Below are 20428 nucleotides of genomic sequence, written 5' to 3'. Positions count from 1 at the left end.
TTGCCCTGCTCTGCTGACCACTCTACCCACTGCCAATGCAGGAAGCCAGGGCCAGTAGTACAAAAAGATAAACTTCTGAGAGGGTTATTGTCCTGAATAGATCCCCAACGGATCAGATTAAAACAGCATCAGCAGGCTCATGACACAAAGGCCAGGACAAAACAGACCAAGTATCAAGGTGTATCAACTTCAGCACCCTCTCAAACTGAGGAAAGCTGAGAGGCAATGTATAAAATATTTATGTATACATACACACACACACGTTCCCAAGCCTGGAGCCAGAACAGCCTGGCCTCTAGCCTAACAGGCAACTAAGAGGTGAAATCATGCAGTTTTTGACTGATACTAGGTAGGATTTTAGCAGCAAACTCTTCTGATGGCTCCTGCATCCCAGTGTGAACAAACTCACACATTCAAGTGAAGTAATTTTAGTAGGAGCTTTTCTCACCAGCTGTACCTCCCCCCGCTCCCTCCCCATCTCTCAGCATTTATAAAAGCCTGCATTCACTCCAGACTCGTGTGGCCTTATGTGGCAGCTCTGAATTTTCCATGTGAATTTTCTCTCCCTGCACTGCCAGCGTCAGCATCACCTGAGCCCAGGTCTGGGCGCAGCAGGAGCTGTCCCTCCCCAGCAGCTGTGGCTTCCTCCCCTCTCCCACCAGCTGCCATCTGTCCACTCCCCCAGCAGCCACATTCCTGCTTGCAGGCCTGCAGTCAGCAAATAATTCCTTGTAGCTGCTGGAGCCTGAAGCAAAAATACTTGTTGCTGATGCTGAGATGACTGTCAGTTGTACAGTTGCGTTTTAATCATCTTTTTCTCTCACAGCCAAATATGGTAACAGAGGTATAACAGCTCTTCTTCCCACATGCCAAAATGTCAGGATTTTAAATAAATACTACAAAAATGAACTCAATATAATATGAAGATGTTAATCGTGACTACTGTCATTATCTGTAGATGGAAAACCCATTAAAATAAATTCCAAAGCCTCCAAATTAAAACACTGTGCATATTTAGTTATGTAAAAGAAGTTAGAACAAGTGTTGTACTACACCACGCAGGACACATGTCCTACTCTGACAATGACATACAGGACTTGAAATAGAACTATTTTGCTTTCTCCTGCTTTAGGAGACAGAAGATTGATAATTTCAAGATCAAACAAATTTCCTTATTACATGTGTTTTTCTTCCTTTCAGCTAGCTCTTTAACGAAGAGAAGAAAAATAAAAGCAGGAAGAAATTACAGAACCTGTTTGACAGATCTCATTTGCCAATTCCCTTCAGTGCTGAAGCACAAAATTTAACTCTCTTCTCTATAAAAATGTCTTAATACGTCATCCTGGTTTCTGCTCGTTTTAAAGGTGCTCAGTTCTGTGATAGCCAGTTTCAACATGTGGCTCCTTGCTCAGTTAGAAACTCAAAGTCACAGCACTTCAAGTGTTTTCCTAAGCAAAAATGTTTATTTTTTTAGAGTAACCACTGTAAGAATATTTTTCTGTGCCTACCTGAATATTTTATTATTGCTAGGTAACAAGGCACACAGATGCTTTACACAGAATGTCAATAAGCCTCATGTTTTAACACAGGAGTTTAAGGTTGGGAAAACCAAGTCAGATTTACCAAGATAGACAAGTAAATTAGATATAATTTTACCAATCTCCTTGAGTCAGGCCTGGAAGCTTGCAATTGTTCAAATTCTTCTATTTTTGCTTGATCTACATCTTCTTTCAGCTCCCACGTACTGTCTTCATATGGCAACGAACACCATTTTACTAAATAGTAAATAACAGGCTGCAGAAGAAAATTCTGAATGTTATCAGTTTTTAATTTAGTATACAGCCTGTTAATATGCTTTACTATTAGAGTAGCTTGCTTACACAAGAGCTAGAATCAAAAGCACATTTCTGACAATTTTTTAAATGTTCCATGTAGATTCCTGTTATCTACCTATTTATCCTTGGCTCCCCACACTCTGCCACATTCTCTAGACCTGTGGAGTGTTTTTCAATCCCACTTACCAACAAGTAAATCTTGTTTTCATCTCAGGAAAGATAAATTACAGTATTTGTGGTATTTGTGGAAATGGGGCAGGGCAGCAGAACTAACTACAGCAGTGCTACCCAGGACATTTCCTCCACTCTCCAGATCAGGCAGAGCTTTGGAGCTCCTAAACCAGAGGTCTTACCAGCAAAACTTTAATAAAGCTTTACAGGCTTGATGAACAACACAGAGAAAAAAATGGAACCAAAGCAGATTATCTTATTTAGATTCAGTACATAAATATTTAAAAACCAAATAAAGAGTCATTCCTTCCAGAAGCTGAGGACAAAGTCTTATGACAACACATTTTTTCTAGAAGTTTCATGGTGACAAATCTGCTGCATACAATGAAAAGTCATTTTAACTCTCAACCCTGCTTTAGGAAGATTATTGCAGAAATCACTGGGTAAAAGTCTGCTCATTTTGCTATCCACACAAGCAGAATAAGCATTATAGATATTCCAACAGCCTTAATCAACAACTTTCTTCTCAGTCTTTGATCTCCACTTGTCTCAGACTCTTTCTGAATTTTGGCAATTTAATTGTTTGATTTGCTTTTCTGTTTTCTTTTTTAATCTCAGAATGTTTTTGTTCTGTAATAACTTTTCAGAAGAGGTACTTCATATTAAAAAAGGGAGAGTTTTTATAAATACAGAGGGAAAGGATCATTGATGGCTATCAAAGTACTTCAAATCATTGGTTGCCTGAAGCTTTTATTACCAGTGACCCCATGCCACAATCAGACAGACAGGACTGTGTATGGGATCAGCCTTTTGACAGAACTCACAAGACAATTATTGACCCTCACATTTATGTCAGTCAATACCTAAGCTTTGACCTATTAATACTAATAAAAATATAGGCTATTAAATGCTAATTTCTCTTTCAATTCACAGCAAGCACAGGAAAAGACAACACTGTCATGTCTCATTAAAAATATTATTGAAGTTTTAAAATCATTTAAGTGTTATTTGGAGATGTGATAAAATTACAATTGTCAGACACTACTTGCAGCTGTACCTTCCTGACTTGCTTTAAGACATATTTACCTCACCAGTGTCTTTATCTTCACAAAGAGACACTTCTAATACCCGGTCTACTTCAACATAGTCAGGATTAAAAGGTTCCTCTTCCATCTGCAGTGAAAGATTAATAAGATCAGTAGAGAGGCAAAAATAGTTGGCACTTGCTAAGACTTGGTCTCATCGTACACAAAATGAATTTGGTAGTTGGAAATTATTGAGGTTTTTGCAGAGACCTTAAACTCCACACCAGCCCCCTGCACACACCCCTTGGTTCTCATGGGCAACACTGACTCCAGAGGGATTTGACACTAGATCCACTCGTTCTGGGATGAAATGCTGTCTTGTGGAAGTCCTGCAGAAACTGGCCATACTGATGTCATCCTTCCCTCCTTACCACTTGTAAGTAGTTACTCAACCAATTCCACTTTTAGATCATGTAAGTCAGCTTAATTCAGTGACTCCAGAAGACTTGCTCTTTAAATTATATTAAATAACCCACCCCCTGCTGCAACCAACACCAATGGCTCATTTTTAGTTCCTAACAATCAGCTTTTTTATGTAAAAGCAAACTACTAATCACAATTTTACAAGGAAAAAGAAAAGGCTTATTTAATTTTTATTTCATACTCACATCTGCAAAAAAGTGAGCTCTCTGTGCTTTCCTTACTTTGAATCGCTTTATTTTCTGCTGGATTCTTTTATCCTTTAAAAGCTGTTGTTCTGTGGCCCACTCACAGTGGAGATATGAGCTAAAATCACAGAGATTGACATTAACACATTGGTGAAAGCAAAAGCTTACTATCTATTTTTAATATACAGTTAAAATAACAGATCAAAGATTTTTTCCTCCAAATAATCATCTTCCAGCAACTACTTAAGGCAGCGTTTTTGAGCTGGAATCTGTAGAGCTCTATGGATTCACAATTTTTTTCCATGTGTCCTAAGAAGAGAAACAAGCTTATTTCAAGTGAGCTTAAACAAGTCCAGCTTAAAATCTGACACATCTGTCAGAAAGTACTCAGAGATTTAAAGATAAATAAAATCACAAATTACTTCATATATCAGATCTGATTTTCCCATGTGCCCCCAGGACAGCCCTTCTGAAATTACATTACACAAGTACACGTATTTCTTCCTCACACCCCTTTTTTTATATTTTTATATTTTCATCATTTTTTAAGCTTTTGAAAGATATGCTAGAAAGTACAGCTGGGGATTACTCATTCTCAGATGAAAAGACAGATTTTACCCTTTCAGAAAAAAACAAGGTTTCCAATAACATGTGGAACCAGAGTCTCAAAAAAAATTACATTTGTTATAGCAAAAAGCTGATTAATTTATTCACATATGTAAAATTTAAAATAAGCTTGGATTTTCAGCATCAAGAATTGAGTAGTGACAGGAAAACAGATACAAAATTTAAAATAAAATATGGAAAAAGTTCTTCCCTTCAATCTTTTATTTTTTTCCTTCCTTTTTGAAACAGTAAGTCCAACTACTGCATCAGCATCTCCTAACTGCACAATACTGTAAATCTAATCTAGGTTTACAAACCAACCCTGATTTAAATTCATGAAATTAAAATTTGCCTCAGGCATGTAGTCCCTGCTGAATTTAAAAATGTATCTTCTAATGTAATAAATATCTTCTGTAAAAAATTCTGGGTTTTGGCAAATGAAGGCTGACAGCTTATTGGCTAGTGCTACTTTCACAGTACTCATAGTTTTAAAATTATTACTGCCATATTACAGATTCTTAGAATTTAAAGACTAAATTGGTATAGAAAATCTTAATGGATAACAAACTAACCTTCAAACAATACAAAACTTGAGTACATAACATGATACTGAAAAGTTCAGTCAACACATCCAATGAAACAACTTTTTAATACTTACTAGTTCTTGTATTTTACAAAAAACTCTTCTGTGTCTACTGTCATCCCAGCAGATATCTGGAAAAGGAAATTCAGGGGAAATGTAAAATGATAGATGCAAACCCCTTTTTCAAAAGAACTATTTTATCCCATGACAATCACTTACTTCTTTCTTTATTACCCTGGAGGATAAGATTTTGTCTACAATTGCTGCATCTTCTTCACTTGGATTTTCCTATAAACACAAGAACACAATGATATTATAAAACTGCAGTAAATGCCCTCTCTCTCACGCTTAAAACCTTCAAGCACATGTGGCTTGTCGGAAGATGAGCAATAAAGGTAAATTTGACCTCCACCAGCAGCACTCTCTAACAGGCTGGGAATAAAATTTAAAATCCAGGTCTCTACCCAGAAAGGTTTATGTGCAGGAGTACAGCAAGTCTGACACTTCCCAAGAGCATCAGCTGCAGCACTCACCTGCCAAACACACTCAGTGCAAGCACTGGGGATTCTGATGCCTGCCAGACACTGTGAACGCCCTGCTGAGTTAAACTGGTGCACTGGACATACCCCGAATTGAGCTATACACAACTGGAGAAGAACTGACAGACAGGTGGAAAAGAGCAAAAAAACCCAGCTTGTGACAAACTCAGTGTGATCCATCCCCTCTGCACACAGGTAACAAACACGCTGTGGAATCACAGAGGTGAGGTCGGGCTGAGAATTCCAGCAGGGCTTAGATGAGGCACAGATGGGATTTCACAGCTCTGCCACAGCTGTGGTCCCAGAGATAGAGGTGATCTGTACAAGCTGCTTGCAATAGTCAGTCACCATCCCTCTTGTCTGATTTGTTCCCAATTATACCAGCATTTTCCTTCCCTCACAACTCCTGGCACTCTTTCAAGCATCTCATAAACACTTTTTCCCTGTTTTTTCCCTGCCACTGTATTTACCTTGAACAGTTCAACAGTAAACCCGAGTCTACAAGTTGAACAGTGAAGTGTAACCTGAAAGGGTCGTGGGGACAGGAGTAGTGTCCTTTTTAAATATCTCAGTAAGCAGAGATCCCCCAAATAATTTGATGCTTCTCTAAGTCATGGTAACATCAGAACAGAGCTTTTTCATATGCCCATGCCAAATAAAAAATTACTGGAGATATAACCATCTTAGTCTAATTCTTAACTTCAATTAAGTCAGCAGACGTTCATAACACACAAAAAGTAAGTGATTTCTTCCAGTTTTCAAGATCTTAGCAAAATGTCACACTAAACTGTGGCTTAGAAATAATAACATATTCCAAGTTAGGAGTTTCAGTCACTGAACTACTTGAGACAAATAGAAAGTTCCCACAGACCAGGTCAACTTTTACTTACCACAAATAATTGTAAAGGCTGTTCAGCAGGTAAAGCGGCAGAATTCTTCTTGATTTTAACAGAAACTTTAGCTGCTTCTTCTTCTGATTGCTTCCCTTCTCCTTCTTCAGCATATTTTTTCCTTTTAACTTGACGATTTGATCTTCTTTTCTGCCATGCAGGAGAAAGAAAAGAGGTTTTACCCAAAATTTCCCCTAACATAAGCTGCATGTTCTGGGATGATCTAAGCAATGCTTCATCTGTACCTAAAACGAAAGGTCCACATTTGATAACAAACATGAAATAATTTACCTCTGTTATCCACTTATGTTCAATTAATTAAATTGTTATTTTCTCTTTCATGTAAGTATATGATACTTTTTTTTTAGGGTTCAAAAGCAAACATGAAACACTCTTTCCAGGGTATGGGAGCAAAGCTGACACATAACAGATCTCCCCTGAGCATCAGTATTTCCACAGTGATTTCCTAATGCAGTGTAACAGCAGAGTGTTACTGTCCAACTCCAGAATCAGAGGGAAAGACATAAAATAAACTGATGTATCTCTACTAAATGATGCCATACAAAAAATTATGGAGATCTTCCCTAGATCATATTGGTCAGATTGCTAATGAAGTCTGATGTGATGGCTAATAAAGTCTGTTGCTTTGTTAATGTCTGTATTTTCTCCTCCACCTTAATCAAGGCTTGTTTAACAGCATTATTTGGCTTACTTTACAGTTTCTCTCTCTAACCTTTCATTCTGGTTTCTGCAAGAATCTGAGGACAACAATTTCCAGCTGAAGAAATAATGTTCAAAGAAAATAATTCCTTCTCACTCACAGTTTCAAATAGTTAAGATTCTTAGGATATTGCATAACATTTCCAACCCCTCAGTACCAACATATGAGACACTGCCTATTTAACCATAAGATTAATTTGTAAATTGGATTCACTGGATAAAAATAGCCATATCAAACTGGTCAGCTAACATTTGAAAACACTATAATCTGCTTTAGAGAGCTGATCATCAGAAAAATAAAAACAGCAAAACAAAACAAATTTATTATATTGAGCTACGCAGAAAAGGGTATTTTTGTGCAAGAAAATCCACTGCAGGCTGCAATGTTATATTACACTGCAGTACTCAGCTGGGAGAGCAAGTTGTGAATAGGACTGGTTTCTGCAGAGCAGATATTTAGTAACAGAGAGATTGAGCAGGAACTTTTCCTCCTGCCTGTTAATTCAGCCCTTGGTCTGGCTGGTACCTGCTAGAAGGTGAAGCTGTACTTGAACAGCTACATTACAATACAGAGCAATAACCTACAGGTACAAGTCAAACAAAGGCTATGACCATTCCTCCAGAGAAGCTACAGAAACTCCCTCATGAGCCTTCCACAGTTATGTAGATCAGCTGCTCTCCCATGAAGTGTGTGTGTGGCATTGGGTGTTGTCACCAAAAGGAATTTCTAATGTAAAGGCACACTAATCTCACATTGCACCTAAATCCATAATAGTTTGATGACAGAAGTAGGTTTAAGAAAACAAAAAATCAAACCAGGTAACATGAGCAATGCAAGATTATATAACTGGCATTTTCAATTCTTCTCACTATGTCTTTTCTTAAAGTATGAAGTGATTAGCAAAACATCAACATATGTTCTCCAACACATTAATACATAATCTGAGCTGTTTGGAAAAAAACTTTTGTATTTCCCTGAGCTGAGAACTATGGCCATAAACAAATGACTCCAATACATAATATGAAGTAGCACCACACAGTAAAAATAAAAAATAAAAAAATCTATTTGAGGAAGACAATGTGAAACTAAGCATGCAAAATGAATTAGGGGGGAAAAAAGGCCTAAAACTGCCCCCCAGAGCTTCGAAACAGCTACTGGCAACAGAAATTGGAAACAGCTCTTTGAAAATAAAATCATGAACATGTTCGAAAACTGAAGAGAAAATGAATTAATGAAATAAACAATTTATGTCTTTCCTTTTTCTCCCCAGTTCCTTCAAAGAGAGCAGGGCAATGCTGTGACATTCTGCAGTAAAAGTTATTTCTCTCTCAATACCACTCCTGATCTCTACCCTCTTTTACCTTCACACCACGAGCAGGTGATTTCATGACATGCCCAGGAAAAAACTTATCTTCAGTCTTTTATCCTACATGCGTTGGCCTATAAATTTATGTCTATCTGATAACAGAACACGACTGAAAAGTTACAGATCCTTTCAGGTAACCTTTACCTAAGACAAGCTATCACTTCAGTTAATGAGAAGTCTTTCTGGGATATGGCTTCTGATAACTTTACCCCTCCAGCATTATTATCTGTGAAACACCAGAGGGCAATTCAGTACCTCATAATTGCTTTTTGACAACTATCATCAACTAATGCAATTAATTTTCACTCAACGGCACCTTATTTTGAATACTGATTTTGCCTCTGTGGATGAAATTGCCACAGGATAAAAACCTGTGCATTTCCAGCACATAATCTTACTTTACTGGAGATTGCCCTAAAGCAAGAAGTTATAATTCTGTTACTAATACACACATAAATAGAATATAATTTCTTATCAACAGTTCATGCTTCTTTGTGCATAAGTTTTAGAAACAATTAGCTATGTTACTATTATTTCAGGGCAATCTATGAAAAAACTGCAGAAAGTAAGTTACAAGAGAGCTAGTCCTCAAGGGAATTACTCAACCACTTCAATCCCTCATCTGGCAATTCCTTCAGAAGTGTTCCACAAGCAACTAGAGCCTATCAGCATATTGATCACTGCTGCCTTCAGATCCAACACTGCAAGAAATCTGTTCTTTCAGTTTCTACAGAAGCAGAGCTCAGAAAAAAACCACATTAAAGCTTGAAACAACCCTTTTAAAAGTTCTCAAAGAGCCAGCTCCACTGGTAGATGTCCCGTCTGTTAGGCAATCTCTGCATTTTCCCTCTCACCCAAAGTAAGGACCAGGTCTAACTCTCAGCTCAGAGTAAGTACTCCCAGTCTCAAATCTATGGGCTTCTGTACTGAAATTAAACAGATACAACCAGGGCATTGATGTCCCATTACAGAAAAGGGATTCTACCCTGCAGGATTTTCTGATTTTTAACTGAGAAAAGGGGCTGATGATGAAAAGTTCTACCTATGAGATAAACAAAAGTGTGAGAGTAACTATCACTGTGTCAAAGAAGTGTAACTTCCTGGAGAGAGGGGAAAAAAAAATCTGTAGACACAACACATAGAAATTTATAAAGGAAGAATATCTGCTACTTACCTGTGAGTCTTCATCTTTCAGTGGCCGCTGTGGAGTCTGCTTAGCATCAGACAACTCATCTGAAGATTCGTTCTTCCTTTTCTGCTTTTTGCCCAGTGTGATGATCAGCTTTCTGTCAGAAACAAAGCCCCAGGCCCTGAGTGAATGCTGAACACCAGTGTGTGTAACTTCAGGATCAAATCACTAGCAATTCCCATATTCTCAATATAAAACTCAGGTAGCACCACTGTCTGAAAAATGAATAACAGGCCTCAAACACCTTACAGCAGACAGTGTTGTTCCCTAGTGTTAGTGAACTTCTCTATGGTTACCTTGCTATCACAAATTCCTAATTATCATAAACATTTTAAATCTCTGCATGAGAAACAGAAATACAAAATCCAACATTTAAACCAACTGACAACGGTAAACTGCACAAAGTTAGCAGAGATACCATCTGCAGGTGACAACACTAAATGATTTATCATAAAAAAACTTACCACTGTATGTTGCTTCCTTTATTTTCATTAAAAAAATTAACAGAGGAGAACAACCTAAAAATCACTCAAAGCTATCTGATATGCAAAACTTTCATGATTAAATAAACTTTCATTCAATGGTAAAAATAAGGCAATTGGACAAATCTTTTTTCGCTCTTAATTAAAAAAAAGCAGCAAAGCTATATCCAAAATCTGGTAGTTTCATCTATAAGTAATCTTAGAACCTATCAGAACCACCATTGTTAAGAACCACCACTGTGCTGAATAAATTAGTTAAACTCTAATGAAAAAGCACCAATTATTTATTTAAAGATTACACTGTAAATCATGACACCAATTTGTCGGATTTGTTTCTAACTAAATGGTGTAAAAATACTTTTCTATATTCAAAATGTGCCAAATGCACTTTTTAAAATGTGTTTGCAGTGACATAATTGAAGAATAATGGCAGACCATTCAAGAAAATCACAGCAGAGGGCTGTCCTAAAATATGTATTTCATATAGTCTTTTATAATCAGATCTGTAACAGAAAATGAGAAAAATGTTCCAGCACACAAGCTGCTTCTGCCATGTTATAAACAAGTTAAGCACAAGATTTTAGTCCTTATACAGACAATACAAGTTATTTTACAGAAATATGACATCAAATACACTGGCCACCTGATGAGAATACTATTGGTAAGAATGTAATGGTTGAAACACAACTCATTTACTTCTCTTTGCAAGTGTTCGAACAAGAGAATGCACATATATTTACTCTGTCCAGACTAACAGTTCACACGGAATATAAGCATCTTAAATTATCAAAACACTGTGGAAAGATTAAGTAACATGGCTTACGAAAGACTGCAGGTGTATCTTCAGAAGCAATGAATATATTCACTGCTTTTCAATATTTAATCACTATGTATGTTCAGTGGAAAGGCTAAAAACTCCCCAAACCACAAAAGATTTTCCACTCCAATATTTTTTTTTTTTTACTTTTAGCGCAAAGTGAACAGCACTGATGGATGCAGGTTGAAATAAAGCTGTAGTCAGCATAATCACAGAGCTGCTTGTTCACAAGTAAATTCTGGTCCTTGGCTTTTCATTAGGTGTTCTCAGTTTCATTATTACTTAGAAAACATGTTTCATAATTACAGGAAATAATTTCAGCAATGAACACAGTGGTTTCCCTACTGACTTCAAGATTAGTTTGAGCATTTTTTTTTCCCTCACTTTTCAAGCTCTGATTAGGAATCATCTTTTTTTTTTTCTTAGTTTTTATTTTAAGACTTGTATTCTCATGTATTTGTCCAATATGACACTTTCTAGTGATGGACTTGGATAATCACTTTTTCCATTTTTATCTCACTTTGTTTCATAAAATTTAAGTGTTACATTAGCACTTGTCACTAATATGTCAAATCAGCTAATATATTCCAAAATGATGCAGACGAGGCACATTGTGATTGACCTTCTGAAACTGTTGTTAAATGGAATTCTCTAAAATTTAATATGCATTTAAAGGGAAACCTGGTAAACTTATGAGTGAGAATTTCCTCAAAGATCATTCATGAAACAATATCCACACCACCACGTTTCTGGTTTGTACCTTTAGGGTTTGGAAAAACAGTAGGAAGTATCAATAAATCTTTTCCCTGCTCTTAAATTCTTTCAAAGAAAAAGGATAAGTGAATGTTCTTTAATCAGGCAAGTGTTAAGATACAAGTCAAGCTGGAAGAGTTCTCAGAAGACCTGTGGTCCCTACTCAAAGCCAATTTCAGATTTCTTTTATGTTGCTCAGCCCAGTTAAGTTCCACTTCTCTCCAAGGCTGACAGCTGGTGGGTACCTGGGCAATCTGTTCCAAAGTTTGATCCTCTTTTGTGAAATGGTAGATTAAAACAATCCCTAAATGCACGTTGCTATGTTAAGTATTTGTATCTGTGCAACCACAGCCCAATCTCACTTCATGCACTACTGTTAACTATTTTAGGCTCAAGGGTCCTTTAGTATTCAAGAAGCACAAAATTTAGAGATATGGGATTTACTATGGGTTCTAGCAGTACCCATTGAAGAGCTGAGGATTTTAAGGACCTTCTGTTTTAGAACATGGGGTATTTTGTGATTAGACTGCTCTGGCTACATCTTTCCTTGCACATTTGTTCCTCTCCTTTCCTTAGTTTTAGTCCCTCCTTGGGTTCACCTCTTGCTCTGCCCCTGCAGCCTTACACACAATATTCCATTTGTCAGCTTCTGTGTCTTGCTTTGAGCTTGCATTCCCTACCCTCAGTACTTCACAAGCATCACCCTGAAATTTTCTGAACATCTCTGCACGCTGTAGATCAGAATGTTTCTTCCTCTAGATGGATATGGTGCCAATGAGAGGAATAAATGCAGTTTCACTCCTTTCTGATCCAGTGCCCAGAATCACAATGCTCCTTGCTATCAAAAGTTGCTGAACAACAGTATGGTGCTAAAGTCATACATTTCTATCAGTAAAAATGCAATCTGCTCATATTTTGGCCAAAAACTTCTAAAAAAATCTGCTATGTGAAAACAATGATTTTCAGAAGCTTGTAAACTGGATCAATTCTCTGAAAATTTTTCATTGAGCGAACAAGTTCTCTTGCCAGTTTATAAATTTCTGCATGAAAGCATAAAGATCCTTGGCTAAAATCCCTTTTTCCACCCTGAAACAAACTGTTCTGAACAGAAACTATCTATTCTGTTTCTATGAAAAGTTAACAGCACACTGTAGACATGGAATAAATAATATCACCAGACTCCACTCCAATTTCACTTTCTCTTGCCTTTTAAAATTTATATTTATCTTATTACATAACATCTATAAATATTTCAACAATTAGACATTGTAGATTTCTTCAGTACATATTTTCTTCTTCTATAATTACAAACTAAAGATGTTGAGAAACTTAAACAACAAGAAAGGTTTAAAAAGATTTCTCATGAGCCAATATTACTTCTGATGCTTAGCATAAGACTCCTACCATGGTTTAGAGCTACCAAGAACCACCATTTGAGGAGCACTGCAACTTCTTTCTTATAAATGAAAATCAGTAAGAATGTGCTCCATTCCCCTTCTGTTTCAGAGCAGAGAATGTGATGGAAACCCTGCCAGTACTCTGAACAGCTTTAAAGTGATAAACACTTTTCAAAGCCTTCCAAAGAGGAAAAAAGGAAATATTAAAGAGGACAGAAAGAAAAAGGCAGCAAATATTAATTAGGCACGATTAGGAACAGGAAGTACAGCTGGCTTTTAATACATCATTTTACTTCAGTTTTCCCAAAACAGAAAACACTAACTAATTATTAGTGTCCAAAGTCACCTCTCAGATATTATCATTTATAGCCAAAGCACTTTGTTAAATTACTAACAATAAAACCCCTACATTATCAGCAGTATTAGGAATTCTTTATCACTAGAAACTCAGCTAAAAATATAAAGTAGAAGTTTCCTTGACAAGATACTGTCTCCTCTTGAATGAGATTTGATTTACTGGTATAAAACCATTTTCTCTTATACTTTTACTATATATTTAATAACTAATACTAACACAGTAGTATTAGCCACTGTCTCCTTCTCCAGTTGTATTTCAAATTAAAAGCTTCTGAATTGTGCACAGATTTTTAAACACTCCTAATAGTATTTTTGGAACCACTGGTCAGTTCAAGCTCACACTAAATTGAAACAATAATGCCAAATAACGAACAAATGTTAAGCTATTTATTTGATAAGGCCACACTACTTTGTATTCATACAGTTTGCAGTAGAAACATTAGATCATGCCACTAAGACCCAACTTATGCATCAAAACTACTACAAAAGAACTGGGAGCAGAGAAAACTTCGCCAAGTCACAGCTCAGCACATGCAATGACAACCCAGAAGGATGATCAAATCTTCAATTTATTGCCATTTTAATCACAACACAAGATACCGCCCTTGGAGCTAAGAGAACTCAAAGATTCAGTGAGCACCCCTTCCTTCTAACCACAGACCTGCTCACCAGCATTTGCCTCACTGGCACGAAACAAGAACACAACCAGCAGCGTCTGCGTCCCAGGAGAGCCAAGCTGCAGAACTTACACTGAACACAGCATCAGCGTGACGGGTGAACCACCTCCTCTCCACCCCTCTGCCTGTGCCTCCTGAGTGCTACCTGAGTTTATAAGGGCTTCAAACCATCTTAACACTGTCAGAGCAGCAAGCAAGGACTATCTGTCAGGGTCCTGGGTTCTAAAACTGCTTGTACACAGTATTTGTGAGAGCTGCCTCGAGGCTCAAGGCAACAAGGACAGTTACTCATCTGAGCAGTGCACGGGATCACATCCCACTCGCTGGATTCACTGCTACATAATTCAAGGATTAATGGACAAAATCCACCATTGCTCTTTCAGCACACAAAATAATACAGTCATTTCTGGCAGCAGTTTTGAACTGAAAGACAACCACTCTGACTCAAACATTTGTAAATGGAGTTCTTACAATTTGGGGGTCTTATTTATTTAAACTATGCAGTGATTAAGAAAAAAATTACCTAAATGTATTCAACTGATATTGTCCTTTACATCACCAGTGCAGATCTGTTGCTTTTCATCAGGGCTGTGATATTTAATTTTATGTTTGAGTAGGTGGGAATACATTGAGAGCTATAAAACCTAAATGCCAATCTACTTTTTTGAACAAGAGAATGTTCACAAATTCATAATTCTTCACATCAAGTGGTAACAAGTAGACTTTTTAGATTAAATATGCATCACCTTAGATGGAAGAAGTAGAATCAATTAGAAAAAGCTTATAAATGGAAACAAGTTCTATGCAAAAATATGAAAAAGTTCAAATAGATTCCTAAATGTCAACACACCTTGGTAAATAGCTAGGATATGAAAAATGGTTCTGCTGTCTGCAGAGAAATTGTAAAGCAAATTTTGAAGAATTAATTTAATCAGTAATCAATGCATAAAGCAAACTGGTTAACCTTATTTGGTAATACTAAATATATTATACATATATTCTTCTAATAATTTCTGTCAGACCCTTACAATGTTCTTGGTAATAATATAATTTAGTCATGTACTTTCTTATGGCACAGAAACTTTACTAACCATGGGATCCAGTTCTAATAGACTTGACTAAAATTAATAAGCACTGTTTCTCTGTTTTCACAGCTCAGAGAAATCAAACCTTTACCTTCACCTTTAGAAAGTAACTATAGCCTACCTAGAAAGTAACCGCTAGCAATTTTTAACTAGCAGTGATAAACTGGAATGAATCATGCTATAAATTTTCCTGTACACGTAGATCTCAGAGCATCACTAAGGAAAACATAAATAATTAACATGAAGCCACCAAACACAAACTGATTGTCTGAGCAGCAATAAACATGAACTGTCTAAAAATCATCTTGCCCCCTAAATCTAGACACAGTAGTTAAAACTCATTTGATCCCAGATAAGGGCTACTCAATTTCAGTAAAAGCTGCTTTGTATTACAATTTAAAGTACCTTTTTTGTTTTAACTGATGGCTACCAGGTAATTTTATCAAGGGCTGGTCAGCAATTAATGTTCCAGCTCTACAGGAGTAGCATTTACAATTCAACTGTAACTCTGAAAATCCTCCTCCAGAGCAACACAGAACGTGCTACACAGACAAAAGCTCTGTAAGAGGTCAAAGTCTATGATCACAATCTAAATAAGAGTTTGCAGGGCTACAGAGCATAGGACTGTGCTTGTATTGAACAGGCTGTGTTTGTTGCAAGCAGAGATATGAAAGACCAGGTCAAAACTGTTTCTTAAACATTTCTCAAAAGAGAAAGAAGAAACCAACATATTTGTTATTGTTTCAGCTCCCTGTTGGCCTGCAAAAATTAAACAGGAGTCACCAAAAAATACATGTGACGTTCTCAAACACATCCAGCTCTGCATCACCTCCTGCATTGCTCCGACATTCCAAATCCAAACTGAATCAACAGATTTAACAGTTCCTGTGAGTTAAATGAGTTTGCTATAGAAACCCTGACTGAAAAGAAATGTATTCATCTGGGACGGGTATATTGCAGTGGAACTCCTAAAATGGAACAGCAGATGCACCCAAACAAATTCTCCACTACTGTTAAAAAGGTACATTGAGCTGATTTTTTCTTTTTATTGTAAACCTTTACTAGCTTCAAGGTTTCACTCACGACTATACTGCTCGCAGAAAAATTAGTTCATAATAGCTTCTAACAGTTGGAAATTGTTTACTTTTTAAAACATGAGGGGACTTCAGGTTTTGCTTTCTGATTAAATGCAAGGAATGCTATATATACAAATATGCATGTATATTTATAATATAAAGTTTTTCTCACTATTGATTGAAAAAGAATTTTGATTCTTTTTATGCCATTTTAAACAGATCTCAAAAATCTTTCCTTCCAAAGGAAAAAAAAAAATCATTGAACTGAGATCTTCCCTTCCTGCCCAATAAAGCACTTGTCTTTTACAGGTATTATTTTAGCATAGTAAAATTTTCTCCCAAGATTCAGTCAAAGTTTATTTTAAGGTAACAAAAAAAAAAAATCAATGGAGCAACCCACACACTTAAAAACCCAATCCTATTTTAACTTAACAATAATTCCAAGGATGTGCTTAGACTCATTAAGAAATATTTTTTAAGAACAGCAGATAGGATAAAACCTTTACAAGAGCTGTTTAGTCTTCTAAACTCCTTATTATTTAGTATTAGTTTTCTCTGAATAAAACATATTTTATTAATCACAATTTTTTTTAACCATGGCTGAAAAGACAAGTACAGTGATTTTGTAGTAATTATTCTGCTGTAATATCAGCAGTTACATTTGCATAGAAAGCAGAGTTTGGTAAGATTAGTCCTTTAAAAAAATCAAGGCCTTATTGCAATTGCTGCTCTGCAAAATCCCTGGTGTATTCTTTGCTAAACAGCTATTATTTTGTTTTTATATCAATAATATACAATAGTGCTAATTCAACACAACACATGAATCTGTTCGAATACAAGAATGAAGTATGTGGATGTCTCAAAGCATTTGATTTGCTGCTGTCCATCTACATAAAATGGAATTCTGTGAATATGAACAAAAATCTGTAATACATGGCTCTAAAAGACTCGTCACAGCTCCTGACCAGGAGGACCTGACTGCTCCATCTTTAGGTATATATTCTATGCAAGGAAAACAATACCTGACAGCATGATTAAGTTAGGAGAGTGCTACTGGGGCATTAGCTGATTAAACTGGTAAATAATGGGGAGGCAAACCTTCACAGCTCAATGCAAACTGATGAAACATTGCCCATAATTAAATGGGAGCTCCTCCAGCAGCTTGCATGTACTTTGCATCACACACAAACCCCATGGTTAAAACCCAGTTTGAGAAATGTCTCTTTCCCAACTGACGCTGTCTGATGAAATCCTGAAAACTGATCCCAAGCGCTGTGCACAGCAAAGCGTTTCACCAAGACAAAGCTCAGTGCACAATCATCAATTGTAGGGAACAGTTTACTTCCCCCCCGATTAAAAACAGTAGAAATATTATGGCAACTACATACTACTTCATAACAATGGTATTTTGGCAGGTTTTCTCAATAATCCTAAAAGAATGAAGAAAAACCACACTAAGGACAAACCACAACGTTTCAGGAACACTACCTCAACAACAGTGTTAACTTTTCTGATTAGACAGACCCACAAAATGCTTGTTATAGAACATGAGTAAATTCAGAAACGTGAAAGTGAAATCAACTTTAGAGTACACATCCAAAATCCCACCTTAAACTAGATGGAGAAAAAAAGCAAAGGAAGCACTACTCAGGGCACTTACAAGCAGCATCATATGGCAACACACACACAGAACAGGAAGAAATTAACACCATGAAAATTCACGCTAAGAATGAAGTTGGGTATAGAGCAGTAACCTTCAGACTACAGGATAACTACTCAAAATTGTTAACTTCAAACATGTAAGAAAAGCACTGATATCTAGAAGAAAAAAAACACAGATATATAGGGTGATTAAAAGAACATTCATTTCTGTTCCACACATTAAAATATACATATGTATATGAGACATTTAAATGTGAGAGATATGCCAGTTAATATTTCTGCTACTGCAAAAAGAGCATGGATTTAAAAAAAAATAAAAATCAGACTGTAGCTAAGGTTTCCATTTCAAGTTCTGACGTACTTAACATTGGAAATCACACACTCTCCTTTAAAAGTAAACAGGCAACATAGGTTAGCTCTGGAGTCCCAAGATGGGCCAGTTCTGAAACCCCTGGAGCACTCTAACACCTAAAGCCTTCCAAAAGCTCCTCATCCCAAGGTATCCACCCAGCCTGACCCAGCTGAGTCTGCAAAATTTCTAAGAGGGCAGATTAAACTGATATGAGTGAAGACTACAAAGTTCTTAGAATTTAATCTTTTCAGTATATGCTTTACTTTTGAGACATGTGGTATCTGTAAGAATATTCTCTTGCATGCAAGTTCATTAAACTTCCAATTTCTCCCTGTGCAGTTTATCACGCACACTGTATTGAAGCTAGATGCCAAAATTGATAAAGACAGCATTTATAGTCCAGAAAAACCTAAGTTTGGAGTCAGAATGGATTACAAAACTAGATAAAAGATATTTCAGTATATGCTTCAAAGTCAGTACAGAATATTTTAGAATATGTATTTAAAATAATTCCTTTCAAAAGGATACTCCTACAGTGATTTTATCTAAAGAGAAAACAGAGCATTCTTGTTCCTGAATAAGAGAGTCCACACATGGACTTAATCAGGAAGAATTTTGTGTAGGCAGTGGAGGAGAACATTTCATTATCAGTAAGCAGTTTCCATTTTAATCAAGGATTTACAGTCTGAAGAGAAGACAATGTTTTAATTTACTTACCCAATTTTTGTTTTCTCTTTAATTTTGGATGAGGAAACGGGTTTTGGCTTTTTGCTCTCCTTATCCTTCGGTTTGGATTTAACTTTTCTACCCTTCTTTTCCTCTTTTCCTTCAGCTGAAACACTGGGGAAGTTTTCAGGGCTCATTACTCGTGGAATGTTTCTCTCTCCTCTCTCTTTTGCCTTTGCAATTGCTTCAGATATTATGCGATTCGCCTTCTCTTGTTTACTTTCCGAGTCTGTTTTTTTCTTCTGCTTCTTTTCAGACATTGTCCTCACCTGGGTATTCTGCAACTTAGTATATGATCCTGAACCATCAGTCTTCTTGGAAGGAGGCTGTAGCAAGAAACAAAAAGTAAATTAAATCCTCCTTATTTTAAGAATATAAAGTGCAAACATTTTTGATACGGATACGCATTTTTTAAAAATGTAACTGCCAGGGACTTATGCAGACACGCAAAAAAATGAGGAATTCAGTTTATATCACAGAATGGCGTGGGTTTCAAAATAACTACATCAATTGTTCATTTTAGACAACCAATCCAAGTATTCAAAGTCAGTAAAAAATACCCTTCTGAAATACTCTCAGCCTTCTCTCCACCTCTGTAATAAAGAAACCAATCCTTAACCTTTGCAGCATTCCCATACATTCGACACACACGTCCAACATCTCCAGTAAAAGATGAAAAAGCGAGGAGCTCCTGACGGTAACAGCATCAATGCTTTGCCTTTGGTAGGGTACCAGGACCACAGTTACCTTAAAGCAGACGAATGATCTACAGGACTAACTCAGTGACGAACACAACAGATGCTCGAACAACACCAAGATTAAAAAACAGACAAAAGATAAAACCAAAACTAAAATTACACAGCTCTATATCCATACACAGATCAGAAAGCAGCGTTTCTTTTATTTAGATCAACGTACAGTCCATGCCTTGGATAAAAGACGCAACTTGTTTTTATCTTCGGGTTTTTAATGCCCGTTTCATGGACGCAGAATTGTTTACGGGGCTGATGAGCCTCTCCTGCAGCCAGCCAGAAGACATGTTTTTGCTTTCCTCCCCTCCCCCTTTGAGGAATGGAAAGAATTTCCTATTCAAACACAAAACCCCAGCAGATAACAGTTATGTTACGTTCTCACCCGTAAATGCGCCTCTGCCTAGAGCAGGAAGAAAAGCCAGCAGGAATTTCCACACACATTTTGTGGCCAGACCCCGCGCACTTCCCGGGATACATGTTCTATAGGTGCCTCATGGGCGCCGGGGGCGGGAGGCAGGGACGGGGCCGCTCCCGATGCCACCTTAAAGCCCCGGGGCTGGAACAAACAGCCGGACCCAGCTCGGGAACAGCTCAAGATGGCGATGCGGCTCCCGCAGCAGCAGCCAGTAATAAGGAAGGTTATTCAATCCCATTAGCCTTTTAGCCCAAAGAACCCCTCCTCCTCCCACTCATTCAGGC

At 37.0% G+C, this 20428-nt stretch overlaps 1 protein-coding gene across 5 annotated transcripts in view; it reads right to left on the bottom strand.

Annotated features, from left to right (window-relative positions):
* The window catches only part of CHD9 (chromodomain helicase DNA binding protein 9), a 77967-nt gene that overhangs the window by 32254 nt on the left and 25285 nt on the right, over positions 1 to 20428 (bottom strand). For 4 of the 5 annotated variants that reach the window (XM_063410431.1, XM_063410433.1, XM_063410432.1 and 1 more), the window contains 8 exons: positions 18969 to 19303; positions 9579 to 9690; positions 6318 to 6467; positions 5108 to 5176; positions 4964 to 5019; positions 3700 to 3817; positions 3093 to 3179; positions 1657 to 1794 (listed from right to left, as the gene is read on the bottom strand). In XM_063410431.1, the coding sequence (XP_063266501.1) occupies positions 1657 to 1794; positions 3093 to 3179; positions 3700 to 3817; positions 4964 to 5019; positions 5108 to 5176; positions 6318 to 6467; positions 9579 to 9690; positions 18969 to 19303 (1065 nt within the window). Of the gene's footprint in view, positions 1 to 1656; positions 1795 to 3092; positions 3180 to 3699; positions 3818 to 4963; positions 5020 to 5107; positions 5177 to 6317; positions 6468 to 9578; positions 9691 to 18968; positions 19304 to 20111; positions 20403 to 20428 lie in introns of those variants that run through there. The other variant, XM_063410435.1, reaches the window with a different exon arrangement.

Source organism: Prinia subflava, chromosome 13 (assembly GCF_021018805.1).
Source record: "Prinia subflava isolate CZ2003 ecotype Zambia chromosome 13, Cam_Psub_1.2, whole genome shotgun sequence".
Classification (NCBI taxonomy): Eukaryota; Metazoa; Chordata; class Aves; order Passeriformes; family Cisticolidae; genus Prinia; species Prinia subflava.
The sequence above is the reverse complement of the archived record's forward strand: the minus strand, read 5'-3'. Positions and strand labels throughout refer to the sequence as shown.